The 20,703-nt window shown below is 38.7% G+C and overlaps 2 protein-coding genes across 2 annotated transcripts; both read right to left on the bottom strand.

The window, feature by feature from the left end:
- Nucleotides 1-199: 199 nt before the first annotated feature.
- On the bottom strand, nucleotides 200-1,466 carry LOC144521974 (dispanin subfamily A member 2b-like). Its single transcript, XM_078256696.1, has 2 exons — nucleotides 1,202-1,466; nucleotides 200-682 (listed from the first exon to the last, which is right to left on the bottom strand). The coding sequence occupies exons 1-2, from the start codon at nucleotides 1,412-1,414 to the stop codon at nucleotides 518-520; spliced, it is 378 nt and encodes a 125-aa protein (XP_078112822.1). The 5' UTR covers nucleotides 1,415-1,466; the 3' UTR covers nucleotides 200-517.
- Nucleotides 1,467-3,359: 1,893 nt separating this feature from the next.
- Nucleotides 3,360-19,931, bottom strand: cat (catalase). Its single transcript, XM_078256695.1, has 13 exons — nucleotides 19,764-19,931; nucleotides 15,655-15,826; nucleotides 14,693-14,803; nucleotides 12,938-13,068; nucleotides 12,543-12,647; nucleotides 12,184-12,309; nucleotides 11,887-12,078; nucleotides 11,196-11,348; nucleotides 10,587-10,725; nucleotides 9,686-9,816; nucleotides 7,042-7,149; nucleotides 5,219-5,302; nucleotides 3,360-4,437 (listed from the first exon to the last, which is right to left on the bottom strand). Exons 1-13 carry the CDS (start codon nucleotides 19,827-19,829, stop codon nucleotides 4,378-4,380), a joined length of 1,578 nt encoding a protein of 525 aa, XP_078112821.1. The 5' UTR covers nucleotides 19,830-19,931; the 3' UTR covers nucleotides 3,360-4,377.
- Nucleotides 19,932-20,703: the final 772 nt, after the last annotated feature.

Genomic DNA, 20,703 nt, shown 5'->3' with positions numbered 1-20,703 from the left:
TTGCAGCGAACATAAAACACTGACTACTGTAGCTTCACTACATGGAAAAGCATGTGCATCACTGTGTCAGCGGGAGCTGCCGCTTACCGTACTTCTCTACACACGGGAGAGCCTCACTTCCCATAACAACCCCCCACCCCGTCGTCTTTTTTTTTTTAACCCTCAAAATTTCACAAGCACATTTCAAAGAGTTATGAAACACTATGAAACTTTCATTTATTGAAAAATGAAACTTAAACAATTGCTGAGACAAAGACCATGCAGACAGGAAATCTCAATTTAATAAAAAAAAAGTCTGGCATTCAAACTTGACTGCAGACAGCAGTTAATGAAACACGGATGAGTTTCATTTTAGCCTTTGTAACACAAATAGAAATATAGTATCTCTTTTGCTTGAGGATGTACAGTAAGTAAAAAGGTATAAAAGGTTAGAAATTGTGCCATGAACGTAAAGCAGTGAAACACAAGTATCACCAAGCCACAGCAGCAGCAACTTTAATACTACTGCATTTAAAATTTAGCCTCTGTAACTGGACACATTTACAAACACGATAATCGTTGTAATACTGAAAATAAGGACAATGATGGAAACCAGGACTGTGGCCCAGATGTTGAGGCAGCGGGCAGTGGAGCCGTAGTGTCGGGCACCCTCCAGATCTCCAGCCACCTTTCGGTCTCTGGCCTGGAAGGACCAAAGCACATTCATTTTAAAAGTGGATTGATACCATAAGAGAAATTGCTAATGTTGAGCCTAGGCTCAATCTCATAATCTCCTGCAAAAGCTGTAGATTCATGTTCACAACATATATTTTTTTGCATAAATCTCCTCATTAATCCTTATCTTCAACAATGTCCAGCAAAGTGTTTCACATTTAAAGTCTCTGTTGTAATTCTTTTTTATTCAGGTTTTTTTATTCTTTTTCATAACATCTAGTAGTGAAATTGTAATTTTTAAGCCGAATATATCTAAAATCTTAGATGAGTATTCCTTGTCTGCCAGCTGCCATCCTCTGAATGACGATTATTCTTGACATGGTTACCAGTAAGTGAGGGCTGTGTGTTACTTGTCTCAATAAACTACTAACCACTACCACTAACCATATCTCTCCTTCGTAAGAACTGCTATTTGAGATCGCAAGATATTGCTAAAACTCTTTTTTTATGTTCTTTGATAGACTGATTCTGGATGAATGAAACTCACCTTGATAGAGAAGATGAGAGCTGCCAGACCGAGGCAGCAGGGGTTTGAGTAGAGAAAGCAACAGAGGGACCAGATGATGTGGTCCTTGGGGGGCTCGGGGGTCATGTTCAATGTGGTGTACAGAATCGCTGTAGATCCTCCAGGCAGAACAGGGAGCCCATCATACCTCCCCTGCAGTGGAACATTCTCAGCCGGGTGACCAAGAGGATTCATCGCTGTCCGCTCAACTGTAGTTTGGAATGGGGGCTGCTGAAGTTGTGTAACAACTCAACTGTCTTTGAATTTGAATTTGTTTGGATAGGCATGTGCTAACATGCTAACCAAAAAGCCTATGAGGCTGCTGAAGTTGTGTAACAACTCAACTGTCAATGTAGGCGTTGATTTCCTTTTGAGGTTTATTTGAGGGTTGGCACATGCCGTTTTGTTTTTTTTTAACCAAAAAACCAATGAGATAAACACAAACACACTTCTTGGCTGTTATTACGGCAAAGAACATACAGTACATGACTTTTGATTCCTTAAAAAAAAAAAGAGTTCCCTCAACCGTCAGCTTTAAAAAAAAAAAAAATTCACCTACGGAACGATCATGTTCCACCAAAAGAAGTTCCTTCCTGAGGCTATTTTGCAGCAGCAACGTTGCTCAGTGCGGAGCTTAGCGCCGCCCAAGACGATTGTGATTGGTTTAAAGAAAATGCCAATAAACCAGAGCACATTTTTCTCCCATCCTAGAATGCTGTGTAGACTAGCCAGACCCTCCTCCGCAGCACTGTGGAGGAAGGTCTGACAATGCGAGACTAGAGTGAAGCTAGCTCGGAGGATTAAAGGAGACCATGCGTGCCTGTACTGTCTTTTATGTATTTGTTGTTGAGTTTTATGAATTTTAAAGACCCATCTTAGCCTGCAAATCCAGACCCAAATCCGAAAGGATTAAGGGTCTGGCATCGAGTAATGAAAGTCGCCCATCTCGAGGGGCGGCACCAAGCACGCATTTGAAAATCTCACTGCACACAATTGGATAACACTACGACTAATCCCAACAATACATGGGGTGACGTATCCAGAGCCCCATACGCTTAACTACCAGCGGAGCTAACTGGTAGATTAAACTATCGTCATCTGTTTAGCTCGCCTCTGGCCCGCCTATATCAGATACACCGATGCGATTGGTGCAGCTCGGCTACAAGGGTATAGTTAATGAGCAGCATTACTCGATGCCAGAGTGACTCGCTGAGCAAATTGAAATTGTGCTCTTGCGAGAACTCTGGATTTCCAGGGTAGACCCATCTAGGGACGGGCACCACTTTTGACCCGTTTTAATGTAAAAATTAAGACGGGATAGCTCTGGATTAGAGTTTAGATTCTCTGCCCGAGCCCGAACCCGACCCGACCCTCGGGCCGATATTTTCCGCCACCATCCTCAGGCCGGGCCCTTGATCAATCAATCACAATCATTTGTGTTTTTTTAATCATTACTTTATTAGCCCTATTCGGTGGGGAGAAAGCTATGTCTCTCCAGCTTCTCCCATAGCTTTGGGTGTATGTCCTGCACTGACTTGAGTGTGAGGTAAACTGTGCTACATCGTGTCTCCCCCATCTGCAGCACTGTTGTCAGCCAGTGCGTCAGCATGCAGACCGTGCCGAAGGACAGTATTAATTAGGTGACTGAGACAAGAAAGTCTCCTATATGGTTCCAGGGCTTTGATTATGTTTCTGCCTTGATCGGTTACCCACACACCATTCGGCTGAGGGAGCTATGGTTGAGTTTTCTTTTTACGTTTCTTCATTCGGATCCATTTACGATCCATTCCATTCTGAATAAACAAACAGCGCAGTTTACATGCTTCGTCCTTGTTGCATTACCTGTATTTATTAAGATAATTCTAAACAGAATGTGTCTGTAGTTCAAACAACTCGGAATTGTAGTTGAGAACGTCAGTTATAACGGCCCGCGTATTAAAAGATTGTCGGGTTTAAATTGGACTCGGGCTCATAATTACAGTTAATGTGTCGGGCCGGGCCGGGCTCGGACGCAACATGCACAGGCTCAGGTAGGGTCGGGCTTCATTTTTTTTGGGCCCGATCTAAGCTCTACTCTGGATCAAAGTCTAAAACACAAATGAGCTAAAATCAGTGTGAAATCAAGACCAAAAGCAGAAAATTACAGGATTTTTGGGCAGTTATTAATTTTAATACCATTTCACTTTAATTAGTTAATGTAGATTTGCTGTCAATTTACATTTTAACCATGAGGTTACTGATGTGCAGTCTCTGTCTACAGGTGAAAACTACAAACTCGAACTGATTCGTGCAGTTTAAAGGTTAGAATAATCTGTATTTGGTAGTTTTAGTAAACAAAAAAGGCACTGTTGTTTTAGGTGTAGCGAAAATGATTACTCTTCTCCAAACTTGTTCTTCATGAATTGAATCTGACGACATGTGCAGACGCCCACATGAAAAAACTATAGCAATGACAAGACTGACAGAGTGTTTCTTATTGCTATTTCTACTCATTACAAATAAAATATATTTTTTTGTAATTATTGTCTGAAAACTAACCAAAACACTAAAATAAAAACACTGCCATTAGCAAACCACGAACAAATCCTGCATAACTAATAAAGATATTTAACAACTTAAACCCAGATTAAAGATCTATTCAGTGTATGTCAGGCAAAGCATTTATATATGTTATTTGAACAAACACACACACACACACACACACACACACACACACACACAAGTTGGGGTTAAAAATGCTAAATGAGTTTCAAGGCCTTTATGTGGTTAATCTTAAGCACTCAAAATTGGCATGTTTTTGGTATAACCTGGTAATCAACGGACAAAATCGGTTTTAATTTGTAAAAAAGAAACTAGTGATTTTTTCAAAATGGCTGTTCAATCACAATCACAAATTAACCTCACAGAATTTTATCAGAGATCAAGAACCTCTTGAATACAACTAGCTTTGAGAATTTTGAAGAAAATCAACAGTTTGGATTGACTGTATAATAAATTAACTAACCCCAACCGTGACACTACAAGGTTAGTATTTCAGTCTGGTCACTGACAGTAAGTAATTGGAGAGTTCAATCATGTCAATCATGACACTGGTATTAGCAGTTGGTAATCATGGAAGTGCTAAATAAGGGGGCTGCACTCGGGGGGAAATGAAGGCATCACATCTTGGAGGACGCAGCGATGGCTCCTGGACGGCTGTAAACATGCAGACTTGTGTTCTGAAAAACACAAAGTTGAAGGAAGAGAAAAAAAGTGTGGTATTGGGATACTGAAATATACACAGCATAGTCAATTAACTGGTGGCATTATGACATGTTTAAATAAAAAAAAAAAAAGTAAAGTGACCCTCTGAGCAACGTGTCTGGTGTAATAGTGTTACTTCACATATTCTTACATGATCCTATATAAATTATTGTAAACTTCTCCCCAGTGATCAAAGAAGTAGTGTCTTATCCACTTCCAATGGCTCCATTTAAAAATACACAGTGGCATCACTTAACCTTTGTTTACGCTTGTAAAAGGATTTTGTTAGTCCATTTGAAAATTAAACACTGAGTAGTACCGACCACATATTTGGAATGTATTACAAATTGGAAAATAATGATGAAACCTGTATTTTGATTTATGTTTGGATCCAATGGCTGCCACGACATTCAAACAAACCTCTGCATGTTACGTTTCTAGAGAGTTTACACCCAGGCTTGTGGCTCATTGACCCAGTACTTAAGCATGTTTGAGCTAAATGTTAACACGTTCACAATGACAATACAAAAATGCTAAGGTTAAGCAGTTAATGCGTATCATTTTTGTAATCTTAGAATAGCAGGTTAGCATGCTGACATATGCAATTTAGCACTACACACAAAGTACAGCAAAGTACATCTCTGAACCAAGGTGGTGGGTGGATGGATAGACTGATCGCAATGGCATCCCTGAAGATGGTCCATCACTTAAAACTGGTGGAGACATTTTATTAGACTGGAATGGGACTGTGTTTACCTTCTGGGTCTCTGCATTGGACTTGTTGAGAAGGGTCTGAACCCGGTTTCCATAGTCTGGATCGACAGCCTTCAAGTTCTCGACCTGCATGAAAAATCAGACCATGAGACCTAAAAACCCTGAAAACATTTTTTTTTTAATTTTGCTCCTTACTATAACTAAAGTATTATCTGCCATATTAAAGAGGCATTTTTGATAAATCACATAGGTCTGTATCTTTTTGTTCCTCTATTTTAGCAGGTCTGAAGTGGGCAGGAATCTATAGAAAAAAGCTGATGTCACACACTTGTGGGCAACAATCAGGATATAGCAGTTGTCAGGTTAACTGGACTGTGTGGGTATGATTTGATTGACAGTGACCAGACAAAGCAGATTAGCATTTTTGTAAAGTGTTGTAAAGTTAGTGTTAAACTAAAACAAATTAATATATAAAAAATATATCTTTAGGTATTAATTGTTATCTGATCATTTCATTTTTAGTTATTTATTGTTGTTGTAGAGAAAAACTTGAGAATTGAAGCCAGGTTTCTCAACATCCAATTTCTTGAGTTTTTATTATATGTTGACACAGTTTCTAACATGTGGTGGTGTATCCTTTTTTGCAAAGTGAAAAACTAACATGACCACAGTGGAAAATGATGCACACACTCTTAGAGAACAGTGGGTTTGAGTTGCTGTGGTTTGTTGACGGTTAGGGTTGGTGAGGGAGGCATGTCTGAAGACAATCATCTCTGTAAATGTTATTGTATTAGTTTAAACATCTCCAGTAGTTCTCTGTATGCTACTATGGTGGACCAACACAATAAATCTGGACCAGATTTAGTTGCTATTTAGTTGCATTTAGTTCACTTCTTTAAAAAAAGTATTTAATATCATAATCATGCGATACTCAAATTCAGAAAATCAGTTTCCCCTGACTTCTTTAATCCCATTGAAAAACTGACTCAGTGCATTGACCCGACTAACAACTATGCATGTCCCAAAACATTCTCTAAACCAAGAAGGGCAAAAATAAAATCACTGTTAAATCACCGAATGGCCTTTACGCCCAAATATACTGCTAACCCGCTTGTACAATATAAAACAGCCAGACTTCTCTGCAAAGAAAAGCTCACTGTACTGAGAGTAAGATTAAAGATCAGGGAAGTTACTTTTATTTACTGTGCACTAAACTTGTAGAACAAGGGCGCCCGGATAGTTCACTTGGTAGAGTGGGCGCCCGTATATAGGAGGTTTACTCCTTGTCACAGCAGGCCCGGGTTCGACTCCGACCTGCAGCCCTTTGCTGCATGTCATTTCCCCCTCACTCCACTTTCATTTCTTCAGCTGTCCCGTCAATAAAGGCCTAAACATGCCCAAAAAATTAATCTTAAAAAAAAAACTTGTGGAACAAATTAACAATGATTTAAAGGGAAACTGACAACTTTTAACCAGCTGTGTGGCACTGCAGAGTGGGCGGTACATGCAGATGAACGGCTTGTGAGCGGGGGGAGCTCCGGGTACCAGGAATTTGGCAAACTTTCCCTTTAAAAGGTGTGATGATGAATGAACAATGAATTTTGCAACACAAATACATGTGCCTTGTCTTACAATGACATAACCACAGGCTTTCTGAGCACAGACTCATTAGTACATTTGGTTTTCGAAAGGCTACATCCTGTGGTGAAGAATATCTGAACAAATGCAACCGTGCCACCAACCCAACAGAAAACTATCCTTTTAAAAAGATGTAAAAGTAAATGTCTACTGAATATTCCAAGAGCATGAAATACATTAAGGTGTTGCAGACTATGTGGATACTATAAAAGGTGATGTGGACTCACCATGCGTTTTTGGAGGAAGAGCTGGGCTCCCTTCAGGGCTCCTGCCATGTTCTGGCAAAGTCTCTGGCGCTCCTCTTCGTTCAGCACCTGTGTGTAGAAGGTACGCACCTGCAATAAAAACACACACACAAAAGTTGACAACCTGGTCAAGGGAATCAGAACAACAGGAGATTCATTTAGGTGAATTCTATACAGAAATTGTGGTTTAAAAAGATAGTGTAATCTGAAACCCTATTTAAAAAACCAAAGGGTACACTGCCAATAAACTAAGTAAGAAGCAGCAGAAATCTGAAATCTGCCCCTTTACCAGACATGTGAATGATAAATTTGCTTGTTTGCATTACTGTATTTTAATTGCAACAAAGTAATTGATTGATATTTATTTTGGGCATCATTATGTCAAAACAGTATTACAAATTTTAATGGCCACTTCGGGCAGCAGAACAACCTGTAAAGTTTAAACAACACAGCATTACCATAGTATCACCATATACAGCCGGTTACGGCAAACCTGTTAAACGGTTGCTTATTTATACATCAAGCTAAAATGGAGCAACACTGGCATTTATTTGAAATTGTGTTTCTGATTCACTCTCCTTTCAGTTTTGGTTTCAACAAAACAAAACAAGCAGAGTTGGGTGATAATTCTGTAAGTTTGGCACTATGAGTGACACCACTCACATACAAGTAGTCATGTGATTGAACTGAAAACAGAGACATACCTGCTTTCATATGAAAAAGTCATTTTCATATGACTTTTTCATATTGCTAAAGCCACTGCTTATTACGCCAACCCTTCTCACAATAAACATTCATAGCAAGCTAAACAGTCCAGACAATTTTGGATACGACTGGATCATTATGCCAACTTCTTGGTGATTTTCCAGTTCGTAAAAGCTTTTAAAATAAAAATAAAATGTTGGCTTTATGTTGGCTTTTGATAATTCGCTGAAAATTACATAACATGCTTGGGGATAAATCACAAATTTCTGTTGAAAAAGTGTTTTTAAACATTAATAATATAAAATAAGCACAATCTGTTTCTCTTAACTAGAGAACAATTGAAGGATTTAATTAGTTTGACTGTTTTTGATTAAATCAAAGTGATGGGCCTTCATAGTTTTCCCAAGGTGTGGTGCTCAGGCAGCACTTATGAAAAAAGTCTGTCTGAGAGAGAGAGAGCGCCATTTGGAGTGAAATGCGTTTTTTTATACTTTATATATCTATTACTAGGGCTGCAACAACGAATCAGTCAAATTCGATTATTAAAAAAGTTGGCAACGAATTTCATTATCGATTCGTTGTATCAATATGCCACTCAGACGTGGAGATAAAAAAAAAAAGTTAGTTTAGCGCAGCGCGGAGCAGCGCAGCGCGAAAGAAAAGAAAAAAGAGCAGAGCCGGGGTAGAGGAAATACGGAGAGAGACCGGTGAGACCCGTAACGTTGTTCTGAAACACATGGAGGAGGCAGAGAAATCAGTACAACCTAAGTCATCCAAGGTGTGGGAGCATTTCACACTAAATAAATCGAAAACGTGTTAATTGCAAGCTAAGCAAAAGCAACATGGCACAGGCGCGCCACGGTGATGATTCAGCACTTAAAACGTAAACATGTTGGAGTCCTTGATGAGGAGGAAGGGAGTTCAACAGCAGGGTAAAGTCACTACAGAATCCTACTTTTGTTCCGTTTTGAAGTGAGGAACGTAACGTCCCTCCAGTAGCTTTTCTGGTGCGGTACTTACTCGTTATCCAGCTTGACTAGCATGACGAGCTAGCGTTAGCTCGTTAATAACAGTAGTAAAGCAGGACTAAAGACACGTTTTTATTCACTCGCCTTTTTTGGCCCATTAATTTTTCAATCTATTGTCATGTATATATTCTGTGCTTTGTCCCATATCAGTTATTGTTGACAAATATATTTGTGTGCGACTTTTTAATTTCATTTTAAAGTTCTTTTATAACACTTGGTCATCTTAAGCTGTGTTTAAATGTGGTGTACGAATGAACTTAACTTGCACTTACTACAATGATGGTAATCATTTAATGAATAAGCTTCAAGTGAACACGTGTGTGTGTGTGTGTGTGTGTGTGTGTGTGTGTGTGTGTGTGTTTTGTCTGTATCTGCTCTTTGGGTTACTTACCTTTACACAACTATTAACTAAAACAACAAGTATGTATGTATGTATTGAGTTAATGTAAATTAATGCTTTTTTGTTTTTTATCCGATGCATCGATTAATCGAAAAAAATAATCGACAGATTAATCAATTATTAAAATAGTTAGTTGCAGCCCTGTTACACAAACAAAAAAAATAATATACAACACACTAAAAGACGGGAAAAACCAACAGTATACACACACTGTATATTGTTTGAAAATGGACAAGGTTGTTGTTAACAATTTAGTGATTTAGTGTTTTAATTTATAGGAAGGCTGTTCAAGTAAGTCAGCAAGGAAGTAAACAAGAATGAATAATACATACTGGCCCTTTTGATGACCTTAATAATCTGGCACAACAGAATACAGTTGTGAAGTGTGTGAATGAATATTTGTATTACAGAAATCCAAAACACTTAGTGTTTTGTGGGCACAAATGCCTTGGCCATAGAAAACAGGCATACAAAAGTGTGACTTTATCTTTACCTGTGTGACATTATCGTCATCTGCACTGTTGTAGCGTGCCACATCTGGAGACACGTTGAACTTGGACTCCACAAACTGAGGCTGTGTCTCTGGGGCACTGAAGCTGTTGGGATAGTAGTTTGGAGCTCCCCCTAGAGGCCGGACAGACCAAACACTGGTGAGTCAGGTAGGAAGAAAAAATGCTGTTGAGGGTTGAATTCTGCAAAGACTGAACTAACTGGAACAAAAAAAGAAAAGTGTCACTTATAGCGAGTATAGGGAGTTAATCTGATCAATAAATAGGCGACATGATGCCAAAACACTATGGCTTTAAATATGGCATGCTGTGAATGTTGTATAGTATGTAAGTTATCACAGTTTTTCAGCTGTTCGTTATAGTGTAGAGGACTGTGGTTAGTCTCTGTATATTCATTAGGAAAGGACCAATGGCTAATAGCCATTGAAGAATTTTTCTTAATGGAAAAACATATCTAGAGACTACAAGAAGCACAACTGCAAGAAAAACGGTAAAAATGGACATGATACAAGACTCAAAATGGTGACACCAGAACGGAGCTGCAAATAAATAAAACACGACTGTATAAATGATGGTTAAAACATGTGACTGAATTTTACAAACAGTGTCTGTTTTAAATTTTGTTTAGTTTATAGCTTAGAGAGAAAAAATACTGAACCACTATGAAGCAATTGTGCTGAATATGGTATTGTGTCAAAGCATGTGATACAGTCCAAATGGAGACACCTGTTGGGCAACCCCTGGTATTGCATTTGGTGGAGGAGGTGTGCTTTGTATACAACGTGGTGACCCAACGCTGCACAGTTAAGCGTCTCTGTCCTTGTGATCGTATGCACAAAGAAACACAGGCACAAAAACAGACACACAGACTGGACTATGACTAACCTTGGTTGTCATACATGCACATTGGACCATCACGCTGGTAGTTGCTCACACGGGCCCTAAAGGGGCAGTTGACGGGGATCTGCAGGTAGTTGGCTCCCAGCCGGTGTCTGTGTGTGTCTGGGTAGGAGAAGAGACGGCCCTAGACAGAGACATGGCGGATACACAAGACAGAGCATTGTTACACTATAGGCCTCTCTACTGTCAAAGAAAGAGTCGACACTAAGCAAGTTTTGAGCAGTTTATTCACAAGCATTTAGTCCAGCTTCAGTTCTGCCGTGAGAGAGTAAAAACATAAAAATGTGGGTATCACCAAATACGAACAGGCCCTTTAACAAGACACCATAGAACATTGAACTGGTCCATCATGGTTATTTAAAGTTACATGGACTGTAAAACGTTTTCATTAAATTTGTGTATATTCACTAATCAAAAAAGAGCTACCACTTGTCAAAAATGATTTGCTGTGTTGTCTGTGTCCAGGCAACATTAGTAGTGCAATTAGGGGATGCATGGATGAATTTTGAGCGTCAAACACTTCCACTACTTTTTTTTTCTCCAATTCAGTCTGACTGAAAAACACGTCAAAAGAAAAATGTGTTTTTGCGTTACCTGCAGCATCTTGTCAGGGCTTGGCTCGATGCCTGGTGGCATGTTGCTGGGGTCAAAGGCCAGCTGCTCCACCTCTGCAAAGTAGTTGACTGGGTTCCTGTTGAGTACCATTTTGCCCACAGGGATCAAAGGGTATTCTTTATGTGACCAAACCTGAAAGGAGAAAACTCCATTAGCTGAAAAATACTGTACACTACGGCTGGATGGGCACAACAACACACCCAGGGTAGTATTTGACATGCACGCAAGGCTTTTCATAACATCACCTCATTTCATATTTCTATCATTTAAATTTTCCTATTCAAAACTAGACATCTGATTTTGGCCACTAAAATATGTGTGTAAATACTTACTGCCTTCATTAATTTAACAGTTAAAATCATAGTCATAATCATAGTTATACAAAACGAGGCTGCCAGGATCACATACTCCTAATGCACATTTGACATCTGCTACAGGATGTGCAATTAATCAATACACAGCTATTCTATAAATTCATAAACTACGGAGCTAAACCACACTACACTGAATGCCTGTATGTGGTCACGGCTTTCATTTTTTTTTTTAAATAGTTTTCTTTACTAGGTTGCTGCAATAGGGATAAAACATTTCTGGAATTCAAGTTGGAATTCATTTGTAGGGCTTCTCAAACTTAGTCAACCTTATGACCCAGTTTGTTCTGCTGTGGTACCTTGGTAACGTCGAAAGGATTGAACTGGAACTTCTCAGCATGCTCATAGGTCATGACCTGGATATAGAATGTCCAGGACGGGTAGTTGCCATTGGCAATGGCATTGAACAGGTCTCCGATGGCATAATCTGGGTTGGTGGCAGCCAGGCGGTCTGCCTCCTCTACTGACAGATTCTTTATTCCTTGATCAGTCTAAACAAGAACACAATGTATGACATACTTTAACTAAGCAATGCCAAAATCCTAGAAGGTGGCTCTATAAAAGATAAATGGAGTTAAACCTGGGCTTAAACAGACCTTGTAGTGGAACTTGCAGTAGAAACGCTCACCATCAGCATTGACCAGTTTGAAGGTGTGAGAGCCGTAGCCGTTCATGTGACGGAAGCCATCGGGCAAACCTCGATCGCTGAACAAGAAAGACACCTGCACATGGCATACGGGACAGAAGGCACAAGATAATGATGAGTCCCGCAAAGTTTTCTGTGCCAACTACTTTTGATGTAAACTATCAACCAGTTACTACAGGTATAAATACAATGAGGCAAACAATAGCAACAATAAGCTATCAACCAATTAATCTTCCTGTTTGAGATCTTCCTCTGTACACTCGACTAGAATCTGCCTTCAACAACAGCATCAGGCTCGGCAGCAGCTACCTGATGCAGACTCTCAGGCCTCAGGCTCCAGAAGTCCCACACCATGTCGGGGTCTTTCATGTGGGTTTGGGGATTGCGCTTCTGGGAGTGGATGAAGGACGGGAACTGCATAGGGTAAAGGGGGCAAGTCAATGTTTTACACTTGATAAATGTTGTGAAACTAAGACATTGGTATCTGATCATCTTTGTGCTGCAGTATGATTTACAGGTGTGTTTGTTTTTGGAATACATTAAATATATGTTCATGACAAATGGAGCTCCTTTTAAAATATCTTCCTATAATTATTTGTTTGTGAGAAAACTTCAGACTGTTATTCAATAACATTGTGGCCCTCCATTCATAAAAACGAATGCAAAGCAAATTCTGGCTAATACACCACCCTACACCCACTCACCAGCAGGGCGTCCCTGATGAAGAAAATGGGGGTGTTGTTGCCCGTCAGGTCCCAGTTGCCCTCCTCAGAATAAAACTTGACTGCAAAGCCTCTGGGGTCTCGCACTGTGTCTGCTGATCCTGATTCGCCAGCTGAAATAAAAAAGCAAATAAGAGGTAACATTTGTTCATAAATTAGTAAAATAATATGTCACAAGTCCACACACTGAAAAAGAGCAATGGCTCTATCAGTGTCAAAGTAAAGCAGGGCTTAAACGATTAGTTGATTAGTCTATCCACAGAAAAATAATTGCCAAGTGATTATTTTAAGAAGAAGTGCATTTTGTGGAAACAGCTTCTCAAATGTAAGGACCTGCTGCTTTTCCTTGTGCTACTGTACATTAAAAAGTAAACTAAATATGTAACTATAATTGACTGTTGGTGAGATAAAACAAGACATTTTAAGAAATCAACTTGGACTCTAGGACATTTTCCACTGTTTTCTGATGTTTTATAGATCAGACAATTATTCCAGACAATAATCAGAGTAATCAATAATGAAAATAAGTTAGAGGAGAGGGATTGGTGATAAAATGAGTGCAATTTTCCAAAACACCCTTGCACGTGTAGCTGTAAGTGTGAGTGGCACCATGCACTTTCTGATGCCACTCATACTAATCTTATTAAACATTGGAGCCAATGAGTGTGCCAAACTAAAATACTCAGGGCACAACCCACCTGTTGAAGAGAGATAACCAGTGTGATGCCAGTTTTAAACAAGCAACCACTAAAAATGTAGACTACAAGTGTGCTTATGATATATCAACAGTTAATGACTATTCTTACTCATTTGAACATTGTTATTCATACATATATACACACACTTACTATATATATATGTATATATATATATATATATATATATATATATATATATATATATATATATATATATATATATATATATATATATATATATATATATATATATATATATATATATATATACATACACACACACACACACACACACATACACGGTCAAAAGTTTGGGGTCACTTAGAAATTTCTATTCCACTCCATTACAGACAGAATACCAGCTGAGATCAGTTACATTGTTTTTTTTTGTATTCTGTCTGTAATGGAGTGGAATGGAAATTTCTAAGTGACCCCAAACTTTTGACCGGTAGTTTATATAAAATTTATGAACTGATACAAAGCCAACATTTAAGATCCATGGGAACTACTAATATGAAATAAACCTTTATCTGAATATCATATTTCTAAACTATTTTGTAGAAGTGCTCATCACACCACCTGAGCGCCAGTGTATTAAGCCGATACATTTTCAAGACAGAGTAGCACCTGCTTTATTGATGCAAAGCATAACAAACAAATAACGCACAACTCCAATTAGTAAAATCTAACTTGAGCAGCATTTTCCAACCCACTTATTTTATGGAAAAAAATATGATAGAGGTTTAAAACAAATAGTCAAATTAATAATAACAATTTTATAAACAAAAAACACTATAAAAATAACTTATTACATTTAGGGACTTGCGTAAATCATCTGTTCATTTGTGTTTCTTTCTATGAGCTTATTCTTTGTTTGTTGTTCTTTTGTTGTTGCAGCATGACAATGTATGAGGACATACAAAATGGATTTTTTTTTTTGTACCTATCCTTTTAAAAATTCTATACATTTGATATTTTAGGGGAAAATCTGTAAACAATCATAAGGTATGACTCAAACGTAAAACACAGTTATTCTTACCCACAGTGGAGAAGCGCACAGCGATAGGTGTAGTCTTGCCGACATGCTCAAACACCTTAGCCTTGCAGTAGCGAGTGATGTCATGAGTCACCTCAAAGTAGCCAAACGCTCCTGCATCATGGAGGGAAAATAATGTAATTGTTGGTTCACATATTAATATCAGCTGAAACATATTTGTAGTTGACTGCTCAGAGACTAGCTGAGTGTTATGTCACCATGCACTGGAAAGAAAAGCAGCTCACTCCGGAGAAGGCCAACAAACATGATTTGCTCAATATCTGCCCAAAGTCTTTGGCCTTGATCTGAAAAGCTGGCAAAGATTAGCATTTATAAACAAACAAGAATGCCCCCTCATTTGCCTTTTGCCTACTTTTTTGTCAGATCGTTCTGTTGACTTTGGCAGGATAATGTAGCTAGATTTGCAAAAGTGTTGTTTCTCAAAAACTTTGTTCAGTCTGACAAGTCCTGATTCCAATTTATGGATAATTATCATCACATCATGAAAAAAAAAAATACTATGCTAGCAAAGAGTTCTCAGTGTGGCATATTTTCACAAATATTCTACAAGATACTAACTTGAGCATTTTAACATCAATACATCATCATCACCACATTCATTTGGACACCTTAGTATTATTCACAGACAAGTGCAACCATCATCCTCATCAGTATACAGTACACAGGTTGCATTACGTCCCAGAAACAGTTTAACATTACAAGCAAGCAACTAGAGCTGGGCAATCAATTGATAGCATTACACAACTTTGACCCTGTTTGACCAGCCACATTAATATGTGAGGTAGCATATCCTGGTGAAGTTCATAAAGGAGGAGGTAGAACAAGCTACAACATTCTTTTTGCAAGAAGAAACAATTAGGATACAAATTTCGCCCTAAATGTGTAATGCCAGCCTGATATAGCCAACACACAGGGGACACAGACGAGACTGATCCAACACTCACCTGCCCCTTTGGCATGCACCACTCTCTCTGGGATTCGTTCCCGGTCAAAGTGGGCCATCTCGTCTGTGAAGACCACATCTTGGACAAGCAGGGGGCCCCTCGGTCCTGCAGTCTGCAGGTTCAGCTTGTCTCCAACTGGATGGCCAGCCCCTGTGGTCAGTGTGTCTGGCCTCTATTGCACACAGAATGCATTAAAAAACACATTACGTTAAGATCCCAGTGATCCCACACTGGGGAAATGTACTCATACACAAGATACGTATGTTAGGCCAATTACAAAGGGCGTGTATTACAATGTATTACAATTATTTTATTGTAAATAAATCATTAGATTTTTTATTGATTGTTGACAGTTAGAAGGTCAGACAGCCATCATTAGAACACATCTTCAAATATATTGTTTTATTGGAAACAAAACCCAAATATATTCAATTCAAAATTTAGGAAGTTAGAACTAGCTAATGTGCACAATGTCAGCTTCATTTAAAACATGTTTTTATCTATAATGTTTAGAATTACTTCCTATTGTGTTGGGACAATTAGTTTGCATAACAGATAACAGAGTCAGCTGGCAGAAAACTTGGAAGCAAGCAATGGCATGCACATTTATGCAACTGGCATGCCACGGATGCTTGCAGTGATGCACAGGAAATGGATGTTTACATTTACACAGCTGTAAATTATAAAAAAATAAATAAAAAAAGAGCACTGCTTAGCCTCAGTATTATCACAACATTCAGTACGGTGTTCATTTTAGGACATCCTCAGATCTCAGACTCAGGTGTCAGACTCAAACGAAAAGGCATCAGGTCGTAAAACCTCTGTCATCTTCAGACAAAACAGCATTAGGTCTAGGAAAAAACGGCCTCGGACCAAAAGTCATCAGTCTCAGAAAAAGCTCTATGAAAGTCAAGTGTCAGACCAAAAAGTGTCATGTCTCAGAAAAATCTCCCTCGGCTGAAACTGCTTCAAACCAAACGGCCTCAGCATCAGAAAAACCTCCGTCAGCCTCAGACAAAACTTTGTCAGAAATACCGTTGCCCAGATGAGGGAGCTGTTGACTAGCTTTCTGAATTAGATAAAGTAGCTAGCAGCTTTTACAGTGAATACCGCAGTGGTGTTGTTTCTGTTAACTGGTACAGCAAGCAAACTTATTTGTGATACAATACGAAATAGTTGTTTTCTGCAAGCTAGTTCACTCGTGTAAAGTAAACCCATGTTTAGTCCTCCGGTTGCCATGTACTACAAACAAACTCAGCTAAGAATCACAACACGTCATCAACGCGCGACGTGACGATCTGAATGCTCTCTCCTGTCGATACTAGGGGTGCAAGATATATCGACTCAATATCATTATCGTAATATTATATCGAAAGTGTCGCAATAAGTATGCAATATTTTGTTTATTTAGTGGAGCGCTGCGTCCCGTCCGTTGGCTGTGTGGCTTACTTGTGTTTGATTTAGAGGCCACTTGAAACGCTGTAATGACCATGTTTCATTGGCCAGTTACCGTGCCACTTGCACATGTTAGTGCACGTCAGCGCACGGGTCCACTAGGTGACAAACCCTATGGAGCGTACCACGTGTGTGCATATTTCGACAGAGTGACAGTGTAAGTGAAGAAATTGATAGAGACAACAAAACAGAACGAATCAGAGAAGCGAAAGAAAAGTTGTGTCCTGTTCTCTTAATTTATATATTTTATGCTGTCCAACCAGTAAAACATGTCCTGTTCTGTAGACATGGTCCTTATTTATTTATTCATGTTGTACCAGTCCAATATGTCAGGTCAATTTGTTACGAATATATTTTGATGCGTTTTCCCGTAACTTTTGTAATTTTACATATGTTTACAAATATCAAAATTAATATCGATATCGCAATATTCCTAATCGATATCGCAATATCACATTTTGTCAATATTGTGCAGCCCTAGTTGATACACAACAGTGTGAAATCAGAGCTTCAACAACTGTTCTGCCAGTACAACGGTAAGTTGATGCTTGCACCCTTGGTTAATAAAAAAAAAAAAGTAAAATAGGCTTTGTTAGAAAGTGAAGTAATGCAATTGACATTTTTATGAACATTTAAAATGAATGCCTCCACTTGTCGCTAACCTAACTTCGCTAGCTAGTCAAACATAACAAACTAGCAGAAGGTCTGTGATAGATAGTACACAACATATTTTTCATTTAAATCTTTTCCCTCATACGGGATACGTTAATGGTGATTGCGTTGTGTAATTAATGCTATGTATTAGTCATTAATGTTATGCACAAAACTTTACAGCCACAGAGTAAACCAAGCAATCCTGAAATAGCTATTTTACATTGAAACTGTGCATAGCCGTAGGTAGGAGTACAATTGAACAGATAGGTAATACACATTATTTAAATTTACCCACAGAATTTATGGACTGAAGCATCTGAGCTGTTATTGCAGCTCTACTCAGTATGCCTGTTATTGTGCCATTGAGCCTCTCACATTTTTGCACTAGCCTATTGTTATTGTCATGATGCATATTGCTATTGATTCAGTAAATGTTATTTCAGTTGAACTATTAATCTTTCTACAATGGAATAAGAACACATGTCAAAATCAAGTAGCTGCTTCAAAAGCTGAGAAGATTAGGCCTATATATTTGTTTTCAGTAGTGCCCAAACCTTTGCTATCCACTGTAATACAGTCACATTTCATTTAGTTGATATGATCTGTATATTTGTCCAAGTCTTCTGCATGTTTTCTACTATTTTGCAATAACAGCTCAAGGGGCATGCATACAAACCTGTGTGAAAAGTGGACATAGGCCTATAGCGTTTACTTAGTTAAAAACAAAAAAGAAAGTTTCCTTCAACCTGTCTTGTTTGGTCCTCATTAGGTGAGTACTTGGTTAGACTGAGTGACTTTTAGGCTACTCCGATGCCGAGTCGCTTGAGACTGACGACTTTTGGTCTGAGGCCGTTTTTTCCAAGACCTAATGCTGTTTTGTCTGAAGATGACAGAGGTTTTTCTGAGACTGAGTGACTTTTAGGCTACTCCAATGACGATTCGCCTGTGACCTGATGCCTTTTCGTTTGAGTCTGACACCTGAGTCTGAGATCTGAGGATGTCCTAAAATGAACACCGTAATTCAGACTGCTCTGGAAACTTGCACAGCTGCTCACCCGCATTTATAAAATTCTAAAAATACTTAGACAAATACAAAATATAAACTAGCTTAACATGAGGGCTGGAGGAAGGTGGACTACAATAAGGGTTATTTAAGGTTAAAGTAACGTTAGCTATTTTGCTACTCTGATATGCTCTGGTTATATAACCCACAGGGGTGAAGTTCAAACGCAAACATGCCTTTGCACAATGACCCAGTTACTTCATATCTAGCTAAAGCAGTGGTTCTCAACCTTTTTTGGGCCAGCGCCCCCCCCCCTATCAATTCTCCAGGTCCCTTAGGCCCTATTATTGTTATAATGATTATTATTATTGTTGTTGTTGTTGTTGTTGTTGTTGTTGTTACTATTATTAAAAAAATCATATCATTGAATGAAAACTGTTCGAAGGCTATGTTCATAGACTTACTCAAGATAAATTATGTTAATGAAGACTTTAAAGTTCATGACAAGACCAATTTATAACGCTGCAGTACGGAGTTCATTTAAGATGATACTCTGACGTCCCATTCCCGGGAAGGCAGCACGAAGCCGAAGAGAAGAAGTGATACACGTCTCGTCCAGTCGCAGTGGCGTAAACTGGCAGGTTTTAATGTTGCAGACCGCTGTTTTTTTGCGAGTAGTTTAAAGTGTAAACTTGTATTATTGTGATTCGTTGGTGTAAACTCGCCCTTTCCAAAATATTGCTTCCAGCGCAATAACAACGATTATAAAATGACCAAAAAACAAACAGTTAGCTAACAGTACTAAACACCTTGGAAATGTCTGCAAAGTCAGGCTTCGGAGTTGAATGTTAGCTCGTCCGAAAAGCTAGCTAGCTTTAGGTTTTAGCTGTTAACGTTAGCTGGTTAACTAAACAACCTCTCACCCATTTTATCCCAAGTCAGGCTGCAGCAAAAACACTCGATTAAATGCTGGGTAACGTTTACGTTATATGCACACCTGAAAGCCCCTGTTCTCCTTCCACGTCTTCATTTGATCGGTAGCTTTATCTCTGTTGTCAGCCATCTCGACAGCTGAGCGCCACTCGGCGTTTAGACCACACACTGTTCGGTAGATGTTGCGGAACAAAACGTGATCTATATATCCCGATGTCTGAAAAATTCTTCCTGGACTTTGCTCAATGTGGCTCCTCCCCATCTTGCGTCCCTCCTTTCTGATTGGCTGAAAGGAGGAAACTGACCTACTTTTGAGACAAGATGAGAAAGCACCAAACCAGAGGTTGTCTATTGTCTTTTAATAATACAGTATGTTATCCTTAAGCTCGGTTTTCACAACAGAGTTTCAATGTGCAAAAGTCTTGAAAGGGACTCCCTTCAAGATCAGTTAATAAAACAGGACCCACCTTAAGGCCTTTATCTTATCACTTGATATTGTGCTTTAGCAATGGTGGAATGTAACTAAGTACATTTCTCAAGTACTGTACCGTTGTACAATTTTAAGTTACTTGTAGTTTAATTGAGTATCATTTTTTTATGCTACTTTTACTCCACCACATTTCGAAAGGAAATATTGTACTTTCTTCTCCATTACATTTATTTGATAGTTACTTTGCAGATTTAGATTATTAACACAAAAAACTAATAAAACTAATAAATGATGGTATTATAGGTTGGGCTACCCAGCAGTAATTAAAATTAGGTCCACCTTTATCAGCTGCAACATGAAAGTGATGTTGGCAATTCTGCATAATGAGTACTTTTACGTTTGGTACTTTCAAGTATATTTTGATGTTAATCCTTTAAGCTTAAACGCAGGACTTTTACTTGTAACAAAGTATTGTTTCACTGAAGTACTATGTTTAAGTAAAAGCTCTGAATATTCCTTCCACCAATGTACTTTAGGGCTACATGTCCCCAAACAAATATTCAATTAAATAAGC

The sequence above is a fragment of the Sander vitreus genome, chromosome 8 (assembly GCF_031162955.1).
Source record: "Sander vitreus isolate 19-12246 chromosome 8, sanVit1, whole genome shotgun sequence".
Classification (NCBI taxonomy): domain Eukaryota; kingdom Metazoa; phylum Chordata; class Actinopteri; order Perciformes; family Percidae; genus Sander; species Sander vitreus.
The sequence above is the reverse complement of the archived record's forward strand: the minus strand, read 5'-3'. Positions and strand labels throughout refer to the sequence as shown.

What these genes read in the sequence shown, in the direction of transcription:
- LOC144521974 (XM_078256696.1), bottom strand. Translation starts at nt 1,414, where the DNA reads ATGAATCCTCTTGGTCACCCGGCTGAGAATGTTCCACTGCAGGGGAGG. An exon ending in CTCTCATCTTCTCTATCAAG is followed by an intron (nt 683 to 1,201) that starts GTGAGTTTCATT and finishes TGGTCCTTCCAG; the next exon opens with GCCAGAGACCGAAAGGTGGC.
- cat (XM_078256695.1), bottom strand. Translation starts at nt 19,829, where the DNA reads ATGGCTGACAACAGAGATAAAGCTACCGATCAAATGAAGACGTGGAAG. An exon ending in GCCCTGACAAGATGCTGCAG is followed by an intron (nt 10,726 to 11,195) that starts GTAACGCAAAAA and finishes GTCTCTGTCTAG; the next exon opens with GGCCGTCTCTTCTCCTACCC. An exon ending in CCAATGCAGAGACCCAGAAG is followed by an intron (nt 4,438 to 5,218) that starts GTAAACACAGTC and finishes TGTGTTTTTCAG; the next exon opens with AACACAAGTCTGCATGTTTA.